This window comes from Pituophis catenifer, unplaced genomic scaffold (assembly GCF_029215685.1).
Source record: "Pituophis catenifer annectens isolate HBS135680 unplaced genomic scaffold, rPitCat1.0.hap2 SCAF_3, whole genome shotgun sequence".
Taxonomy (NCBI): domain Eukaryota; kingdom Metazoa; phylum Chordata; class Lepidosauria; order Squamata; family Colubridae; genus Pituophis; species Pituophis catenifer.
Window position 1 is genome coordinate 33,140,293 of NW_027256883.1, and position 22,175 is coordinate 33,162,467.

At 37.9% G+C, this 22,175-nt stretch overlaps 1 protein-coding gene across 5 annotated transcripts in view; it reads left to right on the forward strand.

Annotated features, from left to right (window-relative positions):
• The first annotated feature begins 572 nt into the window (after window positions 1-572).
• Window positions 573-22,175, forward strand: part of LOC139314697 (tumor protein D52-like) — a 68,057-nt gene continuing 46,454 nt past the window's right edge. For 3 of the 5 annotated variants that reach the window (XM_070940481.1, XM_070940475.1, XM_070940477.1), the window contains exons 1-3: window positions 12,734-12,872; window positions 18,665-18,774; window positions 21,619-21,767. In XM_070940481.1, the coding sequence (XP_070796582.1) occupies window positions 12,734-12,872; window positions 18,665-18,774; window positions 21,619-21,767 (398 nt within the window). Of the gene's footprint in view, window positions 928-3,565; window positions 3,710-12,733; window positions 12,873-18,664; window positions 18,775-21,618; window positions 21,768-22,175 lie in introns of those variants that run through there. The other 2 variants (XM_070940478.1, XM_070940479.1) reach the window with 2 other exon arrangements.

Below are 22,175 nucleotides of genomic sequence, written 5' to 3' on the forward strand. Positions count from 1 at the left end.
CAGATCCAGAGTTTGCAGTCTAAACCTCCTTGGAAAAATGGATTATGGAATTTAATACTGTAAAGAGTTAGACTGGATGTAAACAGTTCTACTTACAATTCAGTGTAACTAAAAACAGTGGAACACATCACTCTGGGCAAGTCTTTTTATGCATGCATTACACACGTATATAAATGTACGCTGAAAATATCATTTTTTTCCCCACTTTGGGTTCATTTTGGTCCCTTCCAATCCATCTTGACAGCTGTCTGGACAAGTCTCTAGAGTTTTGGGCTCCTACTATATGGTTGGAAATATCCAGCAGGTACTTTCTAAACTAAAGCAGCGATGGCCAGATTCAGTTTATGCTGGAACTCTTCTTAGCTCCAATCTTAGATAAGTGGGAAGCAACGTTTTGCACTGAAAAGTGGTTGCACACGTTCATTTTTTCCATGCACCTTTTACTTCTAGTATTGTTGATAGGGGCGGAGTCCTTGCACCCGCCGCCTTTCGACACTTTTAATTGCTCCTGCTAGGGCAAGCCCTGTTAGAAGCCAGGCCCTCTTAAAGCGGATGTCAACAATGCCCGCGGCCTATTTTTTTCCTTAGACTCTAACCTGGGCTCTCCCGCTTCCTCACCTGCCGCTGCGCACCTTCCCGCCGTGGGCTCAGGAGGGGCTAGTAGGCGGCTCTTCCGCCTCCCCGGCTGACGTGGACGCCAACGGGAATCCGCCCTATAACAGGCGCGGGCGGTTCGCGCGCGGCGAAGCAAAAGGCGAGAGCGGCGCGGCGCTGTGGGGCGTGTTGGCGGGCGTCTCCCAGGGTGGGAGGCTGCAGTTGGTGCCTCGACGTCGCCGCTCTCCGTTCTGGGCGCCACCGGAGGGAGGAAGAGTCCGCGAGAGCCCGACGGGGGGATGGCCGCGGAGACGAACGCCGGCAGCCAGCAAGGTAAGGGGAGCGGGGTATTTTATTTTATTTTTTCTTCTTTCCCTGGTGGCCGTTCCTTTCCGTTCAAACCCGCCTGCCCTTGTCTTTGGGCTCCCGCGGAGGGTCTTTCGTGGGAAAGCAACTGTGCGCCTTGGAAAGGTTTGGGTAGCCACTCCGCGTTACACTTGGGGAAGGGTTTGCTTCGGCGGGAGGAAGCGCAGCTCACACCATGCAGCTCGGAAAGCCGCCGCCTGTTCTCTTCCCCCCCACCACTTTGCGACCCAGAACAGCGTTTCCGAGCGAGAGGCGTGGCGCGCGTTATGTGCCTCTTTCACCCGAGGCCCTTAGGATGGTCCGCCCTTCAAGCGAAGCCGTGGTGACTGAAGCCCGAGGAACAGCTGGGCACAAGGCAGCAGTTCGCCACTGCGAGTTTTGGCGAGCACCCAAAGAGACCAGCGGCGGTGTGTTTGCTTTGCGAGCTCTCCGTGCCTTGGCTCGCTCCCGCACCTCCTCTTCCTCTTGCAGTGGCGCTTGTTGTATCCAGGAAGTGGGAACTGCCCGGTTTTTTTACGAGGTGCTACCAGAACGTGGACTCACGGGTCTTGACTAAGCGGGGAGTGATTTCCAAAACTTAGGAGACGCTTCCCTCAAAAAAGAAAAAGAAAAAAAACCCACCCGAATTTAGAAATTGCTCCTTGGGAAGCTTTAGGTTCCAGCGGCAGAACAGGAACAGCTGTCTTCCTTCTTACTACCGGGTGAGGACATTGCCAGAGGTGTGGCTACAGCCCTACAAACGGCCAGGGAAGGACAATAGACCTTTCCTCCTATTTATTATCAGGGTATCTTTTCTGAGGCTTCCTCAGCTTTTGGTACATAACAGCATATGGTAATAGCACTGAAGCCTTCCATTTTTGTATAACATTTCTTCCACCCTGGTGTTACACATACAGTATTGCTTTCTGGAAGGGCAAAGATAGGTAAAACCTACTCTGATTCTGTGGGTTGGTCTTACCATTGTTTCTGCTAAATTTCAGATTGCAGCAGACTTGAATCTCTTGGTGGTGGGCCCAAAGACCAGCATGAACAACTTGCAAGAAGCTGAGATTGCTATTGCTTCTGTCCCTTTCTCTCATCTGAACTGATCTTGGAAAACTTGCCAGTCAGCTGATTAACAAGCTTGACTTAGACTGAATTTGGGTGGGGAAACCCACAATCCTTTTTCTCCCAAAGAGTGTGCTGCCTGTAAGAATGAAAAACTAATAAAATTAGGCAGCTGGACTTCTTGCTACTAAAGCAGCTCCAAGAGCAGTTTACTAGCTGAAAATAAACATTAATGCTTTTACTTTGTAGGATTTTTTTAAGAGGAAGAGAATCCAAGAATACTTAGAACCAGGACACCATATGAGTTGCTTCTTCCACCTGGCACGTTATTAGGTGTATGGGTGTGCATTTCTGCACATACAGTGAACCTTTAATTTAACTTTTAGTATTAATCAAAACATATTTTAGTATTAACCAAATGCATCTTTTAGTATTAACCAAAACATATTTGGAAAAAAAATTCTTAAGGACCACACATTAAATTCATTTGTCATGATTTAGTGAATTCTGATTGTTCTCAATCATAAACTAAGCATATTGAATGAATTTGTGCAATAGTCCCAATATATACCCTCCACAAGATTATGGAAATTGTGAGGTAGCCTATCTGAAAAGCAACAATAATATGTAAATGTTACATTCAGATCTAGTGGTTGCTGTGGCTTTTGATTGGCATATAAAGTTACCAAGTGAGATAGGCAGCCATATAAATCTTGTAAGTAAATAAAGTGTTTTATGTTTTTCATATATAGTGCAGAAAACGGATAAAGGTTCACTTTGTATGGATAAGACAGACTGCCATGCTCACTTTCTGTGTGTGGAGAAATTGAAACTAAAGGATTATCCATCATTTAATACCAGTATTCTATAGAATCATTTCTGTTTCAGAGTCTCGGAACCTCTGTATGAAAGTGCAGCTGAAAATGCAGCTGATTTGCTAGGTCCTTGGCCTCTGAAAGGAAATAATGGTTTATTGTTTAAGACTTGGAATAGCCCACAGTTTGCATGATGAACTAACTGCACATATTGGATTTGCACAGCAGGCTAACCTCAAATGTGGTTGCTTACTTTATGGCTCTGTGTGTTGTGCAAATTGATAGTGGTTGGTTGTTAATGTTAATACATGGACTTTTTAAACAGCATGTGTGGTAGCTGTTTTAATAACTATCTTATTGTTAGATTTCTATATGCCTTCAAGTCAATTTTTTATTCTGACAACTCCATGGACTAGTCCCTGTGGTTTTCTTGGCAAAGATTTTTAGCAGTAGTTTGCCATTGCTCCTTCCTTGGTGCTGAGAGAAAATCACTGGCCCAAGGTAATCCAATAAGATGGGGCTAGAACACATCGTCTCCTGATTTCTGAATTGATGTGCTCTATCTGGAAGTTGCATTGTGGCAACTGGACTTCTTTTTTAGAAAAGAACTTTCAGACAACTCTATCTGGATGACTAAGAATCTTCAACATGTTGATGTGCTCTATTTCCTCCCCCCCAATTAATATATATTGATGGGTGAAATGCTAAAACGGATGAAATTCTCTTACGTATACTCTATACAGGTAGTTCTTCACTAATGACTGGTGGCTTACTGACCATTTGAATTTATAACCGTTTGAATTTACGACGGACTCCTCCCCGCATGCCTAAAAGTACTTATGACCTGGTCCTGATGGGCCCCCCATGGTCACATTACTGCATTTCAGGTACTTGATATCCACCTCGCATTTATCGCCATTTGCAGCAATAAGTGGTCACATGACCACAATTTACAATGTTTTTGTCAAAAACCAGAGTTTACTGGTTGTTGGCACACCTCATAGCAAACAGTAGGTTCCCATAGTCACTTAATGATCATGGTGATTTGCTAAATGACCATTGCCAAAAAAGTCATAAAATTGATTGGTTATGTGATGACTGACTTTATGACTATCATGACTTATGATCATAATGGGCAGGTTCCATTATGGTCATAAGTTGAGGACCATCTGTATAGCATCTCAAATCTGTAACTTGAAGAAATTGGTTTGGTTTAATGAGATAGTAATAAATATTGATTGGCAAACCTTTTATGTTTTGTTGCCAGGAAAATGGCACAAGTGAACTTGGAATTTTTACTTTAGTAATAATTTAGCTGATCTGCAATTTCTCATAATAATATGTCCTGTACTAATAACTTAAGGCTATTATTAACAGAATCCTCCAATCTTGACAGCGCATAAATTGATGGCCGATCATCAGAACACCACACAAAAGTGGATGGAGGCGTGGAATAGCTGTTCCCCTCAAGATGTCTCCGAGCATATCAGTCCTAGTAGTATACCTCCAGGATTTAGCCTACCCCGACACACATGGGTGACATATAATAGAATTAGAACAACTCATGGGGTGTGTGCTGACTCCCTGTATAAATGGGGAAAGACACCTTCAGCACAATGTGATTGCGGGGCCCCTCGACAGACTATCCAGCATATAGTGAGGGAATGCCCTAACAGAAGGTATCCAGGAGATTCTAGGGACTTCCTCTTCATAATTACGGCAGCTACTGACTGGATCTCCAAACTCGACATTAAACTTTGAAATGTTATTTCTGTTTTCCTTTTAGCTTTTCTTACTGCTTTTTTATTGTTTTAATTGTTTTTAACCTGTAAAAATGAAGTGTTTTAATACTGTGTGTGATCAACCATAAGCTAAAAAAAAACCAGAATCCTCAACATAAAATGCTTTCTCAAGTCTTTGTCTTCTATGTTGTTTTAATACCATATTTACCTCAAAGGAAATTGACCCTACATTAATGATGACACAGAGGAAGAGTAGACTGGAAGAGAAAAAGAAACATGGAAAAATGTCTTGTGTAAATGTGTAATGTCCATTACACAATGGGGCTGAATAGTAACTACTGTGCTCAAGATTGAGTCATTTCAATATTCGTGCAATCTACAAGAATCAGCTTTTTAAAATTAAATTACCCTTTTCAATATTTTTCATGCAAAGAGGAAAGCAGTTCCTTCCATTCCTTTTTTGTCTAAAATAATAAGTGTGTTTTTAATGTTTGCTTTTTTACGTTCTTTGTAAAGAATGATCATTCTTTGCTGTTTGTGAGCTTAACTATGATTAAGGTTAAACAAGGTTCCCAGCTGGGCTTGTGTAAAAACAACAGGATTTGGGTTTTTCTTTCTAAATCTCACTTTTTAGTAGACTATTTAAAGAGGAAGGGGTAACAAAATCACAGTGAACTACTATAAATGCTTATTTTAATTTCAAAGAGAATGAATTTCTGTTGTAATACTGCATTATTTTGACAGAATATGCTCCTAGGAAATACTACAGTTTTTCAAAATTTACAATAGAGCAAATCTTGTCCTTCAAAATAATCTTTTATTATCTTTTCCAAAAATTTATATAAAGTACTGAGAATAGTATAAGTGGTGGCACAATGGTTAGAATGCAGTATTGCAGGCTATTTCTGCTGACTGCCAGCTGCCAGCAGTTCGACAGTACAAGTCTCACCGGCTCAAGGTTGACTCAGCCTTCCATGCTTCCGAGGTCGGTAAAATGAGATTGTTGGCAATTTGCTGACTCTGTAAACTGCTTAGATGACTGTAAAGCATTGTGAAGCGGTATATAAGTGTAAGTGCTATTGCTATAAGTGGGAAGCTTTCTAGGGAATATTTGAATAAGTTTTGCTAGACAGATGAACACTTAGAGTTTATGTGCATTTTTTAAGGAACAAACTTTGGCAATATATGAGGCAAGTCACATTTCATTAGCTTGCTTAACAGTCCAGATTAAAACTTCCTGTTACATTTGTACAGCTAAGAATGATTATTGCATAGCATTTCCCACTTATACTGGCACTGAATTTTTGTTTGCTTATGGATGGGACCAGAAGTATGCAAAAAAGTAGCTTCCATAAAATTTTGGACTATAACTTGAGATGTTTATTAGCCATGCTCGTGGGGCAAATAGCCAAAGTCCAAGAATAGGTGAATGGCACAGAAGAGTTGCATTGCCTCATTTGTGAAATTATATGGACATTCTATATGGACATAGCATTTCGAGTAAACAAGAAATGTCTAGCACTAAGGTCTATCATCTTACCAAACATACCCTCCTGGTTTGTTGGGACGATTAATAGAAATTATAGGCAGCCTAGATGGATTTGGTCTTAATACACCTGAAGGAGAAGGGCTGAATTGGTGCTAGCCATGGTCTCTTGGAGGTTTGACTTTTTACACTCTTTTTAAGGATTCTAAGATAATGGATAGAACTATGTTTTATTTCTGATATCTGTTTTGCAGTGGATAATGATTTGAGAGAATATACTTATACAGGTAGTCCGCGAATTACAACACTTTGTTTAGTGCCTGTTTGAAGTTACAACAACACTGAAAAATTGGTTTATGACCATTTTTCAAACTTACGACTGTTGCAGCATATTCCCCATGATTATTGTGATCAAAATTCAGATGCTTGACAACCATCATGTATTTATGACGGCTACAATGTCCTGGGGTTATGTGATCACCTTTTGCAACCTTCTAACAAGTAAAGTCAATGGGGAAGCCAGATTCACTTAACAACTGTGTTACCAAACAACTGTAGTGATTCACTTAACAACTGTGGCAAGAAAGGTAGTAAAATGGGGCAAAATTCACTTAATATCTCACTTAGCAACAATTGATTTTGGGCTCAATTGTGGTTGTAAGTCAAGGACTACCTGTATTATGATGTAAATATGTACTCTAAAATAATTGACAGAAAGGAGTTCCACTCTTTTTCCATCCCAAGCAAAGATTTACATATGGAGAAGCTCTTTGTCTGGCAAAACAGTAAATAGGCCCCAGTAAATCAACTACCTTTTATTAAAGCATATTCCAAAGTGTTATGACTACCAGTACATAGTGGCTTAGTTCAATGTATAAGGTTAAAACATAACATTATTTGCTTGCTTGCTTGAGGAATAATTGGGTTTTATTTAGAATGTTATACGCAGGGCTGTGGAGTCGGGAGATAAATGTTCCGACTCCGACTCCTCAGTTTTTTGTACTTCCGACTCCAGGTACCCAAAATTTCCTTCGACTCCGACTCCACAGCACTGGTTATACGAGTCTTGCCTTTGCAGCAGGCTAGTCACTACATTCACCTGGAATTATAATGTAAATATTTAGCCTGTTTATTTAAAAAAATGCCATTGTCAACTTTGGTTAATATTTTAGCTGGGATATGTAAGAAAAGCCAAGATCAAAACAAGCTTCAAAGAAGTAGTGGCGAACTATTTCTGCATTGATAAATTAAAGTTATATTGTTGATAAATTAAACAAGAATCTCATTTGGCTGGATTAAATAGCAACTCTGTATTTGTTGTCAGTTGACCAAAATGGTTAATTACCTCAGACTATGATTTAATATATAATTTCTGCAGTGAGCAAATCAGTACGATTTAATAAAAATGAACAAATGGTTTGGATTGAAAAATCTAATATTTCATTTTCTTTAGTATACATAAATGAAAAAATAATAGAAAAAGGCAAAATACAAAAACATCATGACATATATAGAAAACAGATTTTAAATGGAGCCAGACTAGAAATCAGGACTGTGAATTTTAGTCCTATCTCGGACATGAACGCCAATAGGGTGACTTTGGACCAGTCAGTCTCTCTCAGCCAAACTCGTCTCACAGGGTTGTTGTGGGGAAAATAGGAGGAATTTCCATAGAAAACCAGTTCAGAAGCACACAGGGAAGAAACTTTGCTGGTCCAAGACTGTAAATCTGGGTTGGCAATGTTTTTTACTGTTTATATATGTAATTTGCTGTGCTCCATAGTTTTAAGATAAAGTAGAATCATGTTGACATATGCTACTCTTCCCAGAATTCTTACAAAACTTACAGCTGTTAAACCAAACAGGAAAATAGTAGCAATCCCATATATTCATATACTTCTGGTATAATGAAATTGCTTCCAAACCATTGTAAACATTTTCAGAATGTTCAAACAAAAATCTTTTCTGAATTAATCCTAAAATCCTAAAGATCGTAAATATACTTTAAAAACCTTAATTTATTTCTTAATATGGGGTATTCCAGCACTTTATTGCAAACCTTATAAATAACACATTAATGATACACTTGGATTGCTTATAAAAATACTGTAGTTTTGGAATCATCCTGCTTGCATTTTAATGCTGAAAATTTAAATGCAGCCACATTGTGAAACCAAAAAATGTGTCCATTGTCTAAAATAGCACAATGGCGCAGTATCTTTAATACAGATTCCTCTTGCAAAAACTCAGATATGCAATAACTCAAAAGCCTGATTGATAGTTAGATGATTCAACATATTAAGATGGCACATGCATTTTCTAGAAAAACACCTGCAATTTTCAGGCTGGGCTTGTCTCGGAGGTTGTGTTTATAATCAGAATAAGAATCCAGGTATATTTCTGGCTCCAAGACTTTTGCAGTATGATCCTTTTCAGTGTGGGTTAGGACTGGGACACAACACTGAAGTAGCATTGGTCATGCTTGTGACCTTTGGAAAACTCAAGATGGAGGTGGTACAATCGTTCTAGCCCTCTTGGACCTTTCATTGGCTTTTGCTACCATCTACGAAGGTATGTTTCTTATCTGGCTTCAAGAGTTGTGAGTGGAAGGCACTGTGTTACAGTGGTTCTCTTCCTTCCTCCATGGCCAGTTTCAGTATTGAGAGAGAAGAGATGAACCCTAGGCCTTGCAGTGTGGGATGCCAACGTGGGATGTTGTATAATCAGTATGCTTAATTATATATGTTTGGAGTTTGTAACAGTCTGGATGGGGAGAAACCCTGACAAGACACAGTGGTTAGGTTTTTGGTACCCCCAGCTGAATGAAATTCCATCTTTGAGTGAATGACATTCCCCTGGACTCAGCTGGTGCACAATTTTAGGGTGCTTCTAGACTTATGGCTCCTGCTCAAGGAGTAGGTGACAGCTATGAATAGGGGGCCTTTGCATAGACTTGTTTTATACATCAATTGCATCTTTTCCTGGACTGGGAGGCCTTGTTCATGGCAACTCACACCATTAGAAACATTTTGTGTTCCGACTATTGCCCCCTGAAACCACATGATTGCATTTTAGGCACTTGATAACTGACCTACAGCATGCCATGATCATGTGACTGATTTATGACTTATTTTACTCAAAACTGACATTTACTTCGCTTTTGGCAAAAAAAAGTTCCCATTTGCAGACAATGTATTACCTTAATGACTGCCACATTCTGCTTAATGATTGTTGTATTCACCTAATGACTGCTGCAATAAAGGTCATAAAATTAGGTGAGGTCATATGGTGACCCGTTTAATGCTTGGTCCCACTTTCAACCATAATTCTGATCTCAGTTCTCATTGTAAGTTGAGCACTACCTGTAATGTGTTCTGGGATCCTAAATATCTTGAAGAATGTAAGATCAAAGTTTCAAGTATCTTTTTTAAAAAATATATCAAAGTAGGTAACAGAAGAAAAAAAATATTATTAAGGCCTTGATAATTTAGTTATTTTCAATGAAGAACTTTAAAAATTACTATATTGTTTGAAAGTCTTCTTCCCCATGTGTCGTGAGTGAGAAACTGGCAAAATAAATTTTCATAAATAAATAAAACTGAACCCTCCTACTGAGTTAAGTTAAACAGCATATTTAACATAGCATTCCTATTGTGCATGGATCTTTTAACCTCCATGATCAAGAAATCCAGAAATTGTTATGTTCTGATAGCTTCAAAATACTAGGGATATAGCCAATGCCCACAATTCTAATAGATGTGTTCAAACCCAGTCCTCCACACTTGTTGAACTTAATAATTAGGATGAGATTTCAAGTTTAATATATCTTGTGGGCATCACATTGGGCTCTAACCTTTTGGCTATCTCTCTTTAGTAAAAATTAACTCCCTAATTTAGTATATTCATTTTGAGCCAAAATGATGATCTACAGTTATCACTAAAATTTGGAAAAAAATCAGATTGTGTTCATTTTGGAAAATGTCCTAATGAATACTTGCAAGCAGAATTAAATATTTTCTCCGGCTATGCCTATTCTATGAATAAAATTGCACAAATTTTTAAATGAAGACACTTGAGGCAAATCCTATAATACTTTTAGCATTACTATTTCATGAATGTTATATTCATCTGGTGTGCACTTTTCTTGTCTCTTTGTCCTAACTTTTACATTAGTGTGATGGTATATGGAAATGACTTTGGGAGACAGGGCAATGAGAACAGATAAAAGAAGGCAGCTTAGCCTACAATAGTAATATGGATAAGACAAACACGTGACTTCCTCTCCATGCCTCTACTCTATTTTCACATATTGAAAACTCTTATATTCTTCTTTCTGCTATGGCAGTGGATAACTCGGAGGTGTCTACAAGTAGTCCTCAACTTATGACCACAAGTGAACCCAAAATTTCTGTTGTTAAATGAGATATTTGTTAAGGGAGTTTTGCCTCATTTTATGACTTTTCTTGTGACAGTTGTTAAGTGAATCACTGCAGTTAATAAGTTAGTAACCTTAAGTAATTGAATCTGCCTTCCCCATTGACTTTGCCTGTCAAAAAGTCGCAAAAGGTGATAACATGACCCTGGGACACAGCAAAGGTCATAAATATGAACCAGTGCCAAACATCTGAATTTTGATCACATGATCATGGAGATATGATGCAAAGGTCATAACTATGAAAAATGTTCATAAGTCACATCTTTCAGTGCCGTTGTAACTTTGAACAGTCACTAAATGAACTGCTGTAAGTCGAGGACTACCTGTACTTGGTATCATAGCATGTAGCTTCCTGAATACTTTTATAGCTGTCCTTTTGACAAGCTCATATTTCTAGCACACTCTTAATTGACCATCAGTCAATATTTGGAAAAGTTTACATCCTTTAACCTTTAACCCATCAAACAACAATATCTGTCTATCTCAGTTTCTTGGGAAGCACTCGATAGGTGGATAAAATGCCAACTCCAGTGTAAACATTTGGCTGACTATGCGGCCATCCATAATAACAATGAAGGACATTGTTGCAGGTGAACAAATTGGGAGAAGTGTAAAGTGGTTGGGGTTATAAAGAGTGAGCATCTGCACTGACAACTCCTCTCAATTGACTGTCCATTCTGATTTTCTCAAATTTTCATTCCCATGTGATCACCTTTTGCAATCTTCCAACAAGCAAAATCAGTAGGGAAACCAGTTTCACTTAACAACTTTACTAACTAATGTTACTAACTTTAAAAACTGCAGTGGTTGGCTTAACTTTGGTAAGAAAAGTCGTATAATGGGACAAAACTCACTTAACAACTATCTTGCTTAGCAATGGAAATTGTGAGCCCAATTGGGAGTCTTAAGTCAAGGACTACCTGTAGTCAAAAAAGAAGCTGCAGAGTAGCACTTGATAGAGCAGCCATGGAGGTCATGGAAAATACATTCAGATACTGTAATGTGTCTATAGAGAACGAATTTGGTCTAGTGACTAAGGCGCCAGGCTAGAAACAGGACACTGTGAGTTCTAGTTCTCTCTTAATCCTTTTTGCTGCCATCTAGCAGTTGTCCAGATTTTATTTTTTTTATTTTTTTTTATAAAAATTTTTTTTATTAATAATTCAAATTTAAAAACCGTGGACATGGTTTGACATCTCTGGTTTCTAACATTTCCGTCTAATTCCAATTAATAAGTAATATATTCCTTAATCTATATACAAATTTACATATATCTTACTTCCTTACATGTCAAGCACACTACGTAATCTCTCCTAAATAAACTATATCCATATCCAATAAACCTATATCTCACTCACAAGTTCAATATACATTGACATATACATTTCTGCAGTTGTCTAGATTGTAGAAGACTAGATTTTATATCCTTATATATAGATTGTAGGAAATAACATCTAATAAAACCAGAATGCCACCGGTAGCTAATAACAGGATAGTTTCATCTGAGGCCTTGGATCTTTTTCATCTGTCTATTTATTAAAACTTAGAATGCGCAACAGCTTCATATCCAGTTAATGCTAGAAGTTGCAAGGGTGTGAATTAAGAAAGGTGTTTATTTTATTCTAAGATAAGAAACAAATATTTTTCAAAGTTTATATGAGATACTATGAAACAGAATACAGTTCTCTTTTGTATAACTGCTAAATATGCATTCCTACAATGCAAGAAATCGATGTAACTTTTATTTTTTTGTAGGGATAACGGCTGCAAAACTCAGCTTGTATTTTTGGGAGAAAAAAAATCTATTCCATTAATCAAGCATGAAGTCTTACACAGATGGCTGATAGAATAGATTATGTCTAGTAATCCTTTTGTGTCCTAGAAGATTAAGGATATTCTGGTGCAACAGCAGTCAGCTGATACTTTAAAAAAAAAACCCTAAAAATTCTTGGTATAATCCGGCAAGGGCTAAGGCTTTCCAGGATCATAGGTATTTAATGTCTAAAGACCATTCTGGTGTATTGAGGGGGCATAAACCACATATTTCTGGTTTGCTGCTTGCATTAGTCCATGCAATAAAGAAGTATTTCTGCAGTGACATTTCAATCTGGCAGCCTAAATCTTATGATCAGATCAGCTTCAGACATACTTCAGGGCAAAGGCACAGTGGTGGAAAGCAAATAAGAAAGATGGATGTGTCACTAGGTACAGGAAAGAAGGAGTGCTCATGCATTCTAAGGTCTCTGTGATGGACTGGCGAGATATGGATCTCTATGAAGATTACAAATCTCCTTTTGATTTTGACACTGGAGTTAATAAAAACTACCTTTATTTACTGCCCAGAATGACTTTCTCCCCTCCTGAATCTCCTGTACTGAAGAATTCTGGTAACTCTCTTATATTTTAATAGCTGTAATGTTTTGAAAATGAGTACTATTGTAAGAAGAGATCAGCTTGCTTTTAACATTTAATAAGGTTCTGAAAACAGTCATACTGTAAAAAGATTCTCAATATTTAGAAACAACCTTTTTTGTACTGTAATCTTACTGTGTACAGGAATATTACTGCTTAGATAGAAACTATTGAAAGCCTAGTTTAGAACATGAATAAATAAAATGGAATCTTGATATTTGATATTGCCATGCGACTTCTAAACCTGCCTTGAGGCTCTTAGGGTTGTAGAACAATTGGTTTCTGATTCATGGGAAATAGAAATGACTGTATACCCAAAATGTAATTATTGAAAAATAGTGTTCCAAATGTATTAGATTTGACTTCTCTTTTAGGGATTAAATAAAACTCACCTCAGATGGTGGATTTAGCTGTTTAGAAAATTCATAACATACTATTTAGATATAAATAACAAGTTGCACTGTTACTTTAGATTTTTTGCAAATAAAAGTGTTCAGGCATCATTTATTTTATTTTGCAATTTTTGCCTCTGTATTTGATTAACAAGCAATAGTACTCTTCTAAGTGATTTTGAGGCTTTCTGATTGGTATATAATTTGATTTTTCTATCCGATTACAACAACTTCAAAGTAGTTGGCAGCCTAGAGGTATAATTTGATTCAGATCAGGAAGTCGTAGATTTGATGTTTCCGTAGTTCATGACAAAACTCACTGTTTGTTTCTCCTGCCCCTAAATCTTTACAATGATGCGAATTGTGCTTTGGATACTTCCAAGTATTATACAATAGGAGAATTTATAAATAGTGTTCAATAAACATTAATTAGCATTAATTTCTAAACCAGGAGCAAACATTCTAATGTTGCCCAGTGGCAGTGCTTAAATTGTCTTAGACAATGTGGTCTATGGTGTAGAATGCTCAGAGCAGTAATTCAGCAACCCCTAGAGCCCCCCACATTTTATATATCCTTACCACTTGTAGGCATCTTAATTTCTAAATGGATTGAGTGAAACTTTTGTAAATTTTAAATATTGGAAAATGCTCAAAAATTTGCTGAATGCTGAATTTTCCGGAGTTTGCAAATATTGCAATAATGTTGTATGTGGCTCAGAGTCGCCTGGCAGTGAGATGGGCAGCAAACAAATTTAGTAAATCAATAATAATGATAAAAAGCGTATTCCAGACAACTTGCAGTAAATTAGCATGTCAGGTTTGAGAATATTTTGTCTTCCTACTCTTCTTCATGGTGAGAGGAAAAGGGATTTATGATTGGAAAATTCTACAACTTTTTTCAGCTACATATGATAAGAGTTTGCATATTATTCATATTAAATAGTACCCCATTATTATTCAGTTGCTGAAAAATATCTATATACTTTCCATTGCAACTTAAATTTTCCATGTTTACACTAAGTGAATGATGTCAGATTTAAGTTTTCTGTAATTAATATAACATATAAAGTGTCTTAGAACTCAGTCTTTCTATCCATAAGCAGGATAATTTTTCAAAACCAATACAATATCACAGGAGAAAATAAAGTTTGAAAATGGGGTAAATCAAGCCAAAAACCGCAAAGAGCAATATTTTGGTAAAAATAATAATAATGGCCTAATACATCCCATGGAATAGCCTGTTGAATTTTGACTTGGAATGTTATAAAATTATATTCTCATACCCTGTAATTATTTCATGTTTGTTTGTTTGTTCGTTCATTCATTCAGTGTAACTATAGGATTCAGTTTGGTCATAAACTAAGGTGACCAGACGTCCCGCTTTTGGCGGGACAGTCCCGATTTTTAGCAATTTGTCCCACGTCCCGCGGCGTTTCAAAAAAGTCCCGATTTTTCATTCTGCCCCTTGAGTCCCGCTGCCTCTTGAGCCCCAGCTGATGGCTAGAAGAAAAAAAAACTGTTTAAACTCTTGCCGGGGCTTCAAAGGGCCGCCCTACAGGCAATCAGTGTAAAGAGTTCCTGAAGCAGTTTTTTTTTCCCCTAGCTAAGCTGCAGAAACGAAACCGAAACCAGGATCTTTGGTGCAAGGTGACAAAATGAGGCAGAGAGAGATTTATTTTTATTTTTATTTTTCCTCCCCAAAAAAGGTAGGTGAAAAACTGCAAACAATGGGAAATTTAGGAGGAGAGTTCAAGATTTTAAAACACAAAAGAAAAAAAAGCTGTATTTAACTAGGGAATTGTAATAATTGAGATACTATTAATTGTATATTGTGTTGAAAGCAGAAATGGTTAAGTTGTGGTTCAGAGGAATATATGGGGGAAATTATTTGGTTTATTATTATTGGTAAATATAATTAATTGATTTGTAAGAAATTGGATTGCATGGAAATAATTGGAATATTCATGTTCATATTGATTAATGTACAAAAAAGATAGTTTTATAACTAATTGATTTATATTAAAATGTTGAATTTCTATTAAACAACTGTATTACATAATTACATAATTAAACAATGTGAGGATGGATATAAAAATAGATGACAATGGAAAGGGGTATAATATAGAATAGAAGGGAAAAATTGAATTTGATTAAGATTAGAGATGAGGATGAAGGGTAATATTGGTTTTTTTAAAAAAATAGATGAGGAATAAATATGGCAAAAAGGAAATACAGAAATTGTAAATTTAATTGAAGTGACTAAACACTGTTTAAATTTGTGAACCGGCCAAATACTCTGTTCAAAGAAAATAAATTGTATGTTTGTATGTGTGTTTCTAATTACTGCTATTTATTCATATTTGTTCTCTTTTATTCTTTAAAGTTTAACCATTCATTCTTTATCTTAATATCTTTATATTTGTTTGGGGTTGGCTTTCTTCCCTTTCATCTTTTTTATTGTACAGCAATCTTTCTCCTCAAACCTACCACCTCTCTCTTTTCTTTCCTTCTTACTTTCTCTTCCCCCCCTCTTCTTCTCCTCCCTACTTCCTCTTCCTTTCTCCTTCTCCTCCTCTCTTCCTCCCCCTCTTACCCTCACTCCTACTCTAATTTCCCTTCCCTTCCTTCACCCCTCTCTATTACTGTATCCTTTTATGCATATGGACTACTCAGAGGGCTGAAAAAGTTATTTTTGACTGGTCCTCACACTTTTGACCAGTCCTCGAACTTACGACTGTCCTCACATTTTACATTTTTGCCCTATCTTATCACCATGGTGAAGAGAAGCAGTTGTGAAATGAGTGACATGGTTGTTAAGAATGCTGCACGGGCATAAATGTGAGGATGGTCATAAGTGTGAGGACCAGTCAAAAGTGCGAGGACCTGTCAGAAATGACTTTTTTCAGCCCTCTGGTTAGTCCTTTTGTGCATATGGACTACTCAGAGGGCTGAAAAAGTTATTTCTGACTGGTCCTCGCACTTTTGACCAGTCCTCGAACTTACGACTGTCCTCACATTTTACATTTTTGCCCTATCTTGTCATCATGGTGAAGAGAAGCAGTTGTGAAATGAGTGACATGGTTGTTAAGAATGCTGCACGGGCATAAATGTGAGGATGGTCATAAGTGTGAGGACCAGTCAAAAGTGCGAGGACCTGTCAGAAATGACTTTTTTCAGCCCTCTGGTTAGTCCTTTTGTGCATATGGACTACTCAGAGGGCTGAAAAAGTTATTTTTGACTGGTCCTCGTACTTTTGACCAGTCCTCGAACTTACGACTGTCCTCACATTTTACGTTTTTTGCCCTATCTTGTCACCATGGTGAAGAGAAGCAGTTGTGAAATGAGTGACATGGTTGTTAAGAATGCTGCACGGGCATAAATGTGAGGATGGTCATAAGTGTGAGGACCAGTCAAAAGTGTGAGGACCTGTCAGAAATGACTTTCCAGCCCTCTGAGTAGTCCCTATACACATAGCCATGCCCACCCGGTCACATGACCAGCTAGCCATGCCCACCCAGTCACATGGCCTCCAAGCCACGCCCACACAATAAGCCACGCCCACAATGGTGTCCCTCTTACCAATGTTAAAATCTGTTCACCTTACCCTATACACATAGCCATGGCCACCCGGTCACATGACCAGCTAGCCACGCCCACCCAGTCACATGACCAGCTAGCCACACCCACAAAATAAGCCACGCCCACAATGTCCCTCTTTACCAATGTTAAAATCTGGTCACCTTATCATAAACTCAATCCTACTGCAAATGGATAGCACACTATGCAGATAACTACTGACTCTTCAAATCACAGGGACTCTAATAAATTGCCATGGTATTAATTTATTCAGGTCTGGAAACAAATAGTTTGGTGTGTCACTTCTTCATTGTTTGTAACATTAAATGCCATTCCTCTAAAATGAGAGCAGTAGAAAGAAATTTCTGTGACAGGAGTATATTATGGGGAGAGAAGGAGGATGGGCATACTCTTTGCAGTATCTTGTGTCTGGAGATAAGTATGTGCCCATTGTTGACAGTTACTGCAATATGCTGTGTCACGAATCTCTCCAAGTTTTGCTTCTTAAGTTCAGTGGCTACTTTTAAGGCCAACGGGGCTAGTTTTTTGAAAGTCTGAAATGAGAAATCTTCGGAGTACAGTAATACTAGAGAGGAAAGCCACATAGTAGATCCAAAATCTAAATATCACAAGAGACTTATATTTTTTTTTCTCTTAAACAAAGCAGGTCACTATTAGGAATGTTTTACTAATTTAATTGATCACTATTAAATATGGCTTTCTTCAATCTTTATTAAACTGTTTTTAAGCAGGGCATCTTGGTTTTTCATCAGAATAATTCTCCCTGACAGGAATTCATACTTCTGCTCCCACCCCACCTTCTATAAATAAATACATTTACTAGCAGTGGGTGGAGATTATATGCTGTAATGCATTAGGACTTTGCCACCTCATTTGCAGCTCTACAGCACCCCAAGACTGAGTTGTCAAATTTTTATGGAGTGACTATAAGATCAAAAATAACAGAATGGAAAATCGACGTTGGCATCCACTCAAAATATGATCAACTTACTGGGGGGAGAGGGGTGACAGCTCCTATAGCCTACTGGCAAATCAGGACATCATGAGTCAAAGTTAGACCAATAGGAGAATTGCTTATCCTTGACCTAAAAGAAAAGGGTTATGCTTAGACCTATTGCTGTTGTAATTGCTTTGCAATATAATAATCGGTAATATTCTTAATTATAAAATAACTGGTTCAGGTTCATTTATAGGATTGGCTCCTGGATATAGGGAGCCCTATATGAAGTATCAACTTGTGGTCCAATACTTAGTTTGCAGATCATAATCAAAAATTACAGTGGGGCTACAAAGTTCTGTCCAGCCATACTTTCAATTTTCTCTTTAAATGAAAACAGGGCATTGACGTCATGTGGATCAGAAAGGGTGGCTAAGTAAAATTGCTTGGCATAGCTTACTGTTAGACAGGGCGGGGGAAGGAGCAACCATCAATAGTGTGTTCTAGTCCTCGCAGCTATTTATGATGAAATGTGCTACTTGAAACTAAGTTGTCTGGGTTTTGATTGGAATTGATTCTTGACTTGGCATTTAAATTACCTAAACAAAACAAAACCCCAACAACCTGTTTCTTTGCCCCCTGACTTATAATTTTTATAATTTCCCTAAAATGAGCTTTAGTCAGTTGAACTTCACATTTGATACTTAGCTTTTTTCACATCTTGCAGTACATCAGTTCTTTTTTCATACTTAGCCTGTCCTATTGGCTTCCATTCTACCTCACTGTGGAACATCTTTGTAGTGTGATGTCAGGTTGACAATTTTGATCTGCTTTTTTAAAGGTCTGCTGAAAAATGAAGCCATTCCTGAAGGAGAAGATGTGGTTGCTGCAATTAATGTAGAAGCTCTCTCTGAAGAAGAACAAGAAGAGCTTAGAAGAGAACTTGCTAAGGTAAATTTAATTTGGAATGATAACTTTTTGTGCAATCTTTAACACTAATTAGGAACATTTACTTATACACCTATATTTGGCAAAGATAAAATGATTGAATTAACAGATTGTGCAAAGCGATGTTGTATTTAACTATGATTTAAGAAATCATGGTAATCTGGAAGCCACACTTCTGCTTTCTGTCCTTCTGAAAGGTTTCAAGGATTATGCCTAGAGATGTCATCAGAATGGGAGGATCTAAAATTTAACCCTAATTAACTCTATTGGAGGTTTGGCGCTACAAATACAACTGCCTGCATGTTGACTGTGAACTTATTATTGACATACGGTATTTTTCAGAGTATGAGACACACCGGAGTATAATACCTTTTTTGGCGAGGAAAAGAAGAAAAAGAAATCTGCCTCTGCCTCTGAGCAATTTTGCCTTGTTGCAGCAAACAGCAAACAGTCTGCTTTACTTTCATTTCATTTTCAGCATAGCTTGATTAGCCCAAGGGGAAAAAAAATCTGCTCCAGCAATTTACCTCTCTGCAGCAAGCAGCAGAGCCTGCGCAAAACAGCTGAGAGCAAATCAGCTGAGAGTCGGGAAGCCGATCCAATCAACTTGTGCTAATTAGGATGTGCTGAAGCTGAAAGGAGCTGTTTTTTCTTGCTGTTTGCTTGCAAGGAGGTAACTGCTGCGAGGCAGAGGTCAAAGGGTGGGGGCCAGTGGGTAGGCGGGCCTACATTTGATGTATAAGACGCACCTAAATTTTCACCCCCTTTTAGGGTGGAAAAAGGTGCGTCTTATACTCTGAAAAATATGGTAATGTATGTATTGTCAATGTGCTCTTTTTCTGATGTTGCTGTGAATAAAATAAGCTTGGTTTTTCAAAATGATCTGAATGGTATGGTGTATCCTTTTGGAAAGTCATATATCAGCATGTGGCTCCCTTAGTATCCCTGGCGTGTGGGGGAGCTAAAATGTTTTGGGTGAGTTGGAATGAAACGGGAGGCTTAAAGGTACCTATTTCAAGTTTCATAATCAACAGAAATTTACAAATTAAGCTGATTTCTCATTTGGTGGAGCAACGAAGCAAATGAATGCCGTAAACCCCTGCTTGGCTCAAGGCACCCATTTCATGTCTTTAAAATAATCTAAGTCATCCACTAACACTTCCCTATGAACTTAAAAAAGCAATCTGTCTAATGATGACATCCCAAGCTATACTTCCATAGACTGCTCTTCTGTAAAAAAAACAAAAAAACAAAAAACAAAGACCCTCATACTGTTCTGACCTAAGCTTCCCAAGAGCATGAAGCAGACTCCTTGTCCTGACAAAACCCCCTTTTTATTAAGTTACTATGAATTCCTCTCATTCACATCTAGCAAAGTCTCTTTCTTTTTTTTAAAAAAAAATTATAAACTTTATTAAAACACATATAAAACACATATAACACATATAACAAAAACATAAAAATACATTATACAGTAAACAATTATAAATAATCATTTGAAGCGTTTGTTTTGTAATGGTCTTTCAGGTAATACAGTTATACTTAAGAGGGAGAAAAGGTAAAAAGAAACTATTAAGTTAAGATTTAGGGGAATAAGTATAACTAGCAAAGTCTTTCAAGGGAGAATTTATAGTCACAGACCTTATCTGGCTTGGAGAGCTGCCCTGCTGACATCTTCAAAACTTGGCAAGAAGTCTGAGAGTCACGAACCAATTAAGCGAACTAATTATCTCCTGCAAACTCCCCTCCCCTTTTGCTCCTATGGGATGGGCCATTCACCGTCCACCTGTGGCTTTACTCCTGAGTTGACCCGTCTTCCTTAGCTGTTCTCTTCTCCTGGCAGCTCTGCAAGTGCGCCCTCTGGGAACAGGCTCCAACTGTTCTTCTGCCCCATTGATGTCTGACTCCGAAGTCAGCTGACAACTGTCAGACGGCCCTGGCCCCATTTCTTTCTCCAATGCAGAACACTCATCAGAGCCTTCCCCAGACTCCAGGACTGGCCCATGTTCCTCCCCAATCTCCTTTTTGTCTGAGTCTGCCACCAGCTCCGCTGGCGGGCCACAACACATACAGTAATTAAAGGTCATTTTGGGATCTCTATAAATAGTTATGGGTTACATTAGGGACCATCTCTTGCCTACTTGTGTGTACCCATCCAATCTGGGCCAACAGGATGGGCATGCTTTGGATCCTATTGGTTAAGAAATGCTCATGGGTGGAGCCTAGAAGATGTGCTTTTTCTGCCATTATGCCGATCATATGGAAAATTCTCCCACTGGAGATTAGGATGGCCCTAACCCTTCTAGCCTTTTGTGAGGTTCTAAAGACCTGTCTTGGGGCCTCAACCCCTGATTGTGAAAGGACCCACCTCCTTGCTGTTTTAAAGTTGCTGATTTTAATATTTTCCTCAGCTGCTATGCGTTTTAATTTTGGTATTTGAGGTGCAGTTATTTTTTATTTGAAAATGTTTTCTGCACCCAGCCACTTGTTGACATAGAAGTTATACAAATTAATTAAACAAATATATAGTGTTGTAGTAGATTCTTAGTAAAGTTGAGATTTGATAAAGCACTTATGCAAGTTTATGATATGTAAAGGTTTTTTTCTTAAATTTATGAAACATAGTGTAGATCCTGCCTGTGAACTAGAATACAGAGGTTGAATACCAGATACTTATTGAACTGACCTAATGTATTTGATTTAATTCTATCTAGTGTGTATGTTGAAATCTGCGGTAAAATATACACACGAATGAATCTTCTGAAAGAAATGCTAGTAATTGTGTGAAATTTTCCTTATTAGTAACATTCTTTTCGTTGCTTTTCTTTGTGGATTCTGTTCCCATAGGTAGAAGAAGAAATCCAGACTTTGTCACAGGTGTTAGCTGCCAAAGAGAAGCATCTAGCTGAACTAAAGAGGAAACTAGGCATCACTTCACTGCAGGAACTGAAACAAAATATTTCTAAAGGGTGGCAAGATGTAACTTCGACAAATGCGTATGTTTATCTTGCTATTTGAGAGTGATGTTAAAGTACTTGAGTTTAAGTAGTTGAGTTATTTGGATATTGTCCAGAAAAACCTATAATTTGAGATCTAAGGAGGCAGGTGTTTGTTTGTTTTTTTTAATTGGGATCTACTGGAGTGGGAAGTCGATTTCTCTGCATGGATATCTGATTATTGCTTTTTTCTAGTGTACAAACATGGTTATTAAACAAGCCATTATAGTCTAATTTAGACAAAAGTTAGACCATAGATCATGTTTTATAATTGTAAAGCCAGGGTTCACACATTACAGGTAGACAAAACCAAACAAAACACATGATGGTTTAGCAGGACGTGTGAATATAGTTGTTTGCGGGTTTTTCTTCCATTAGGAGAGCTTTCAAATGTTTAATATGTATGTA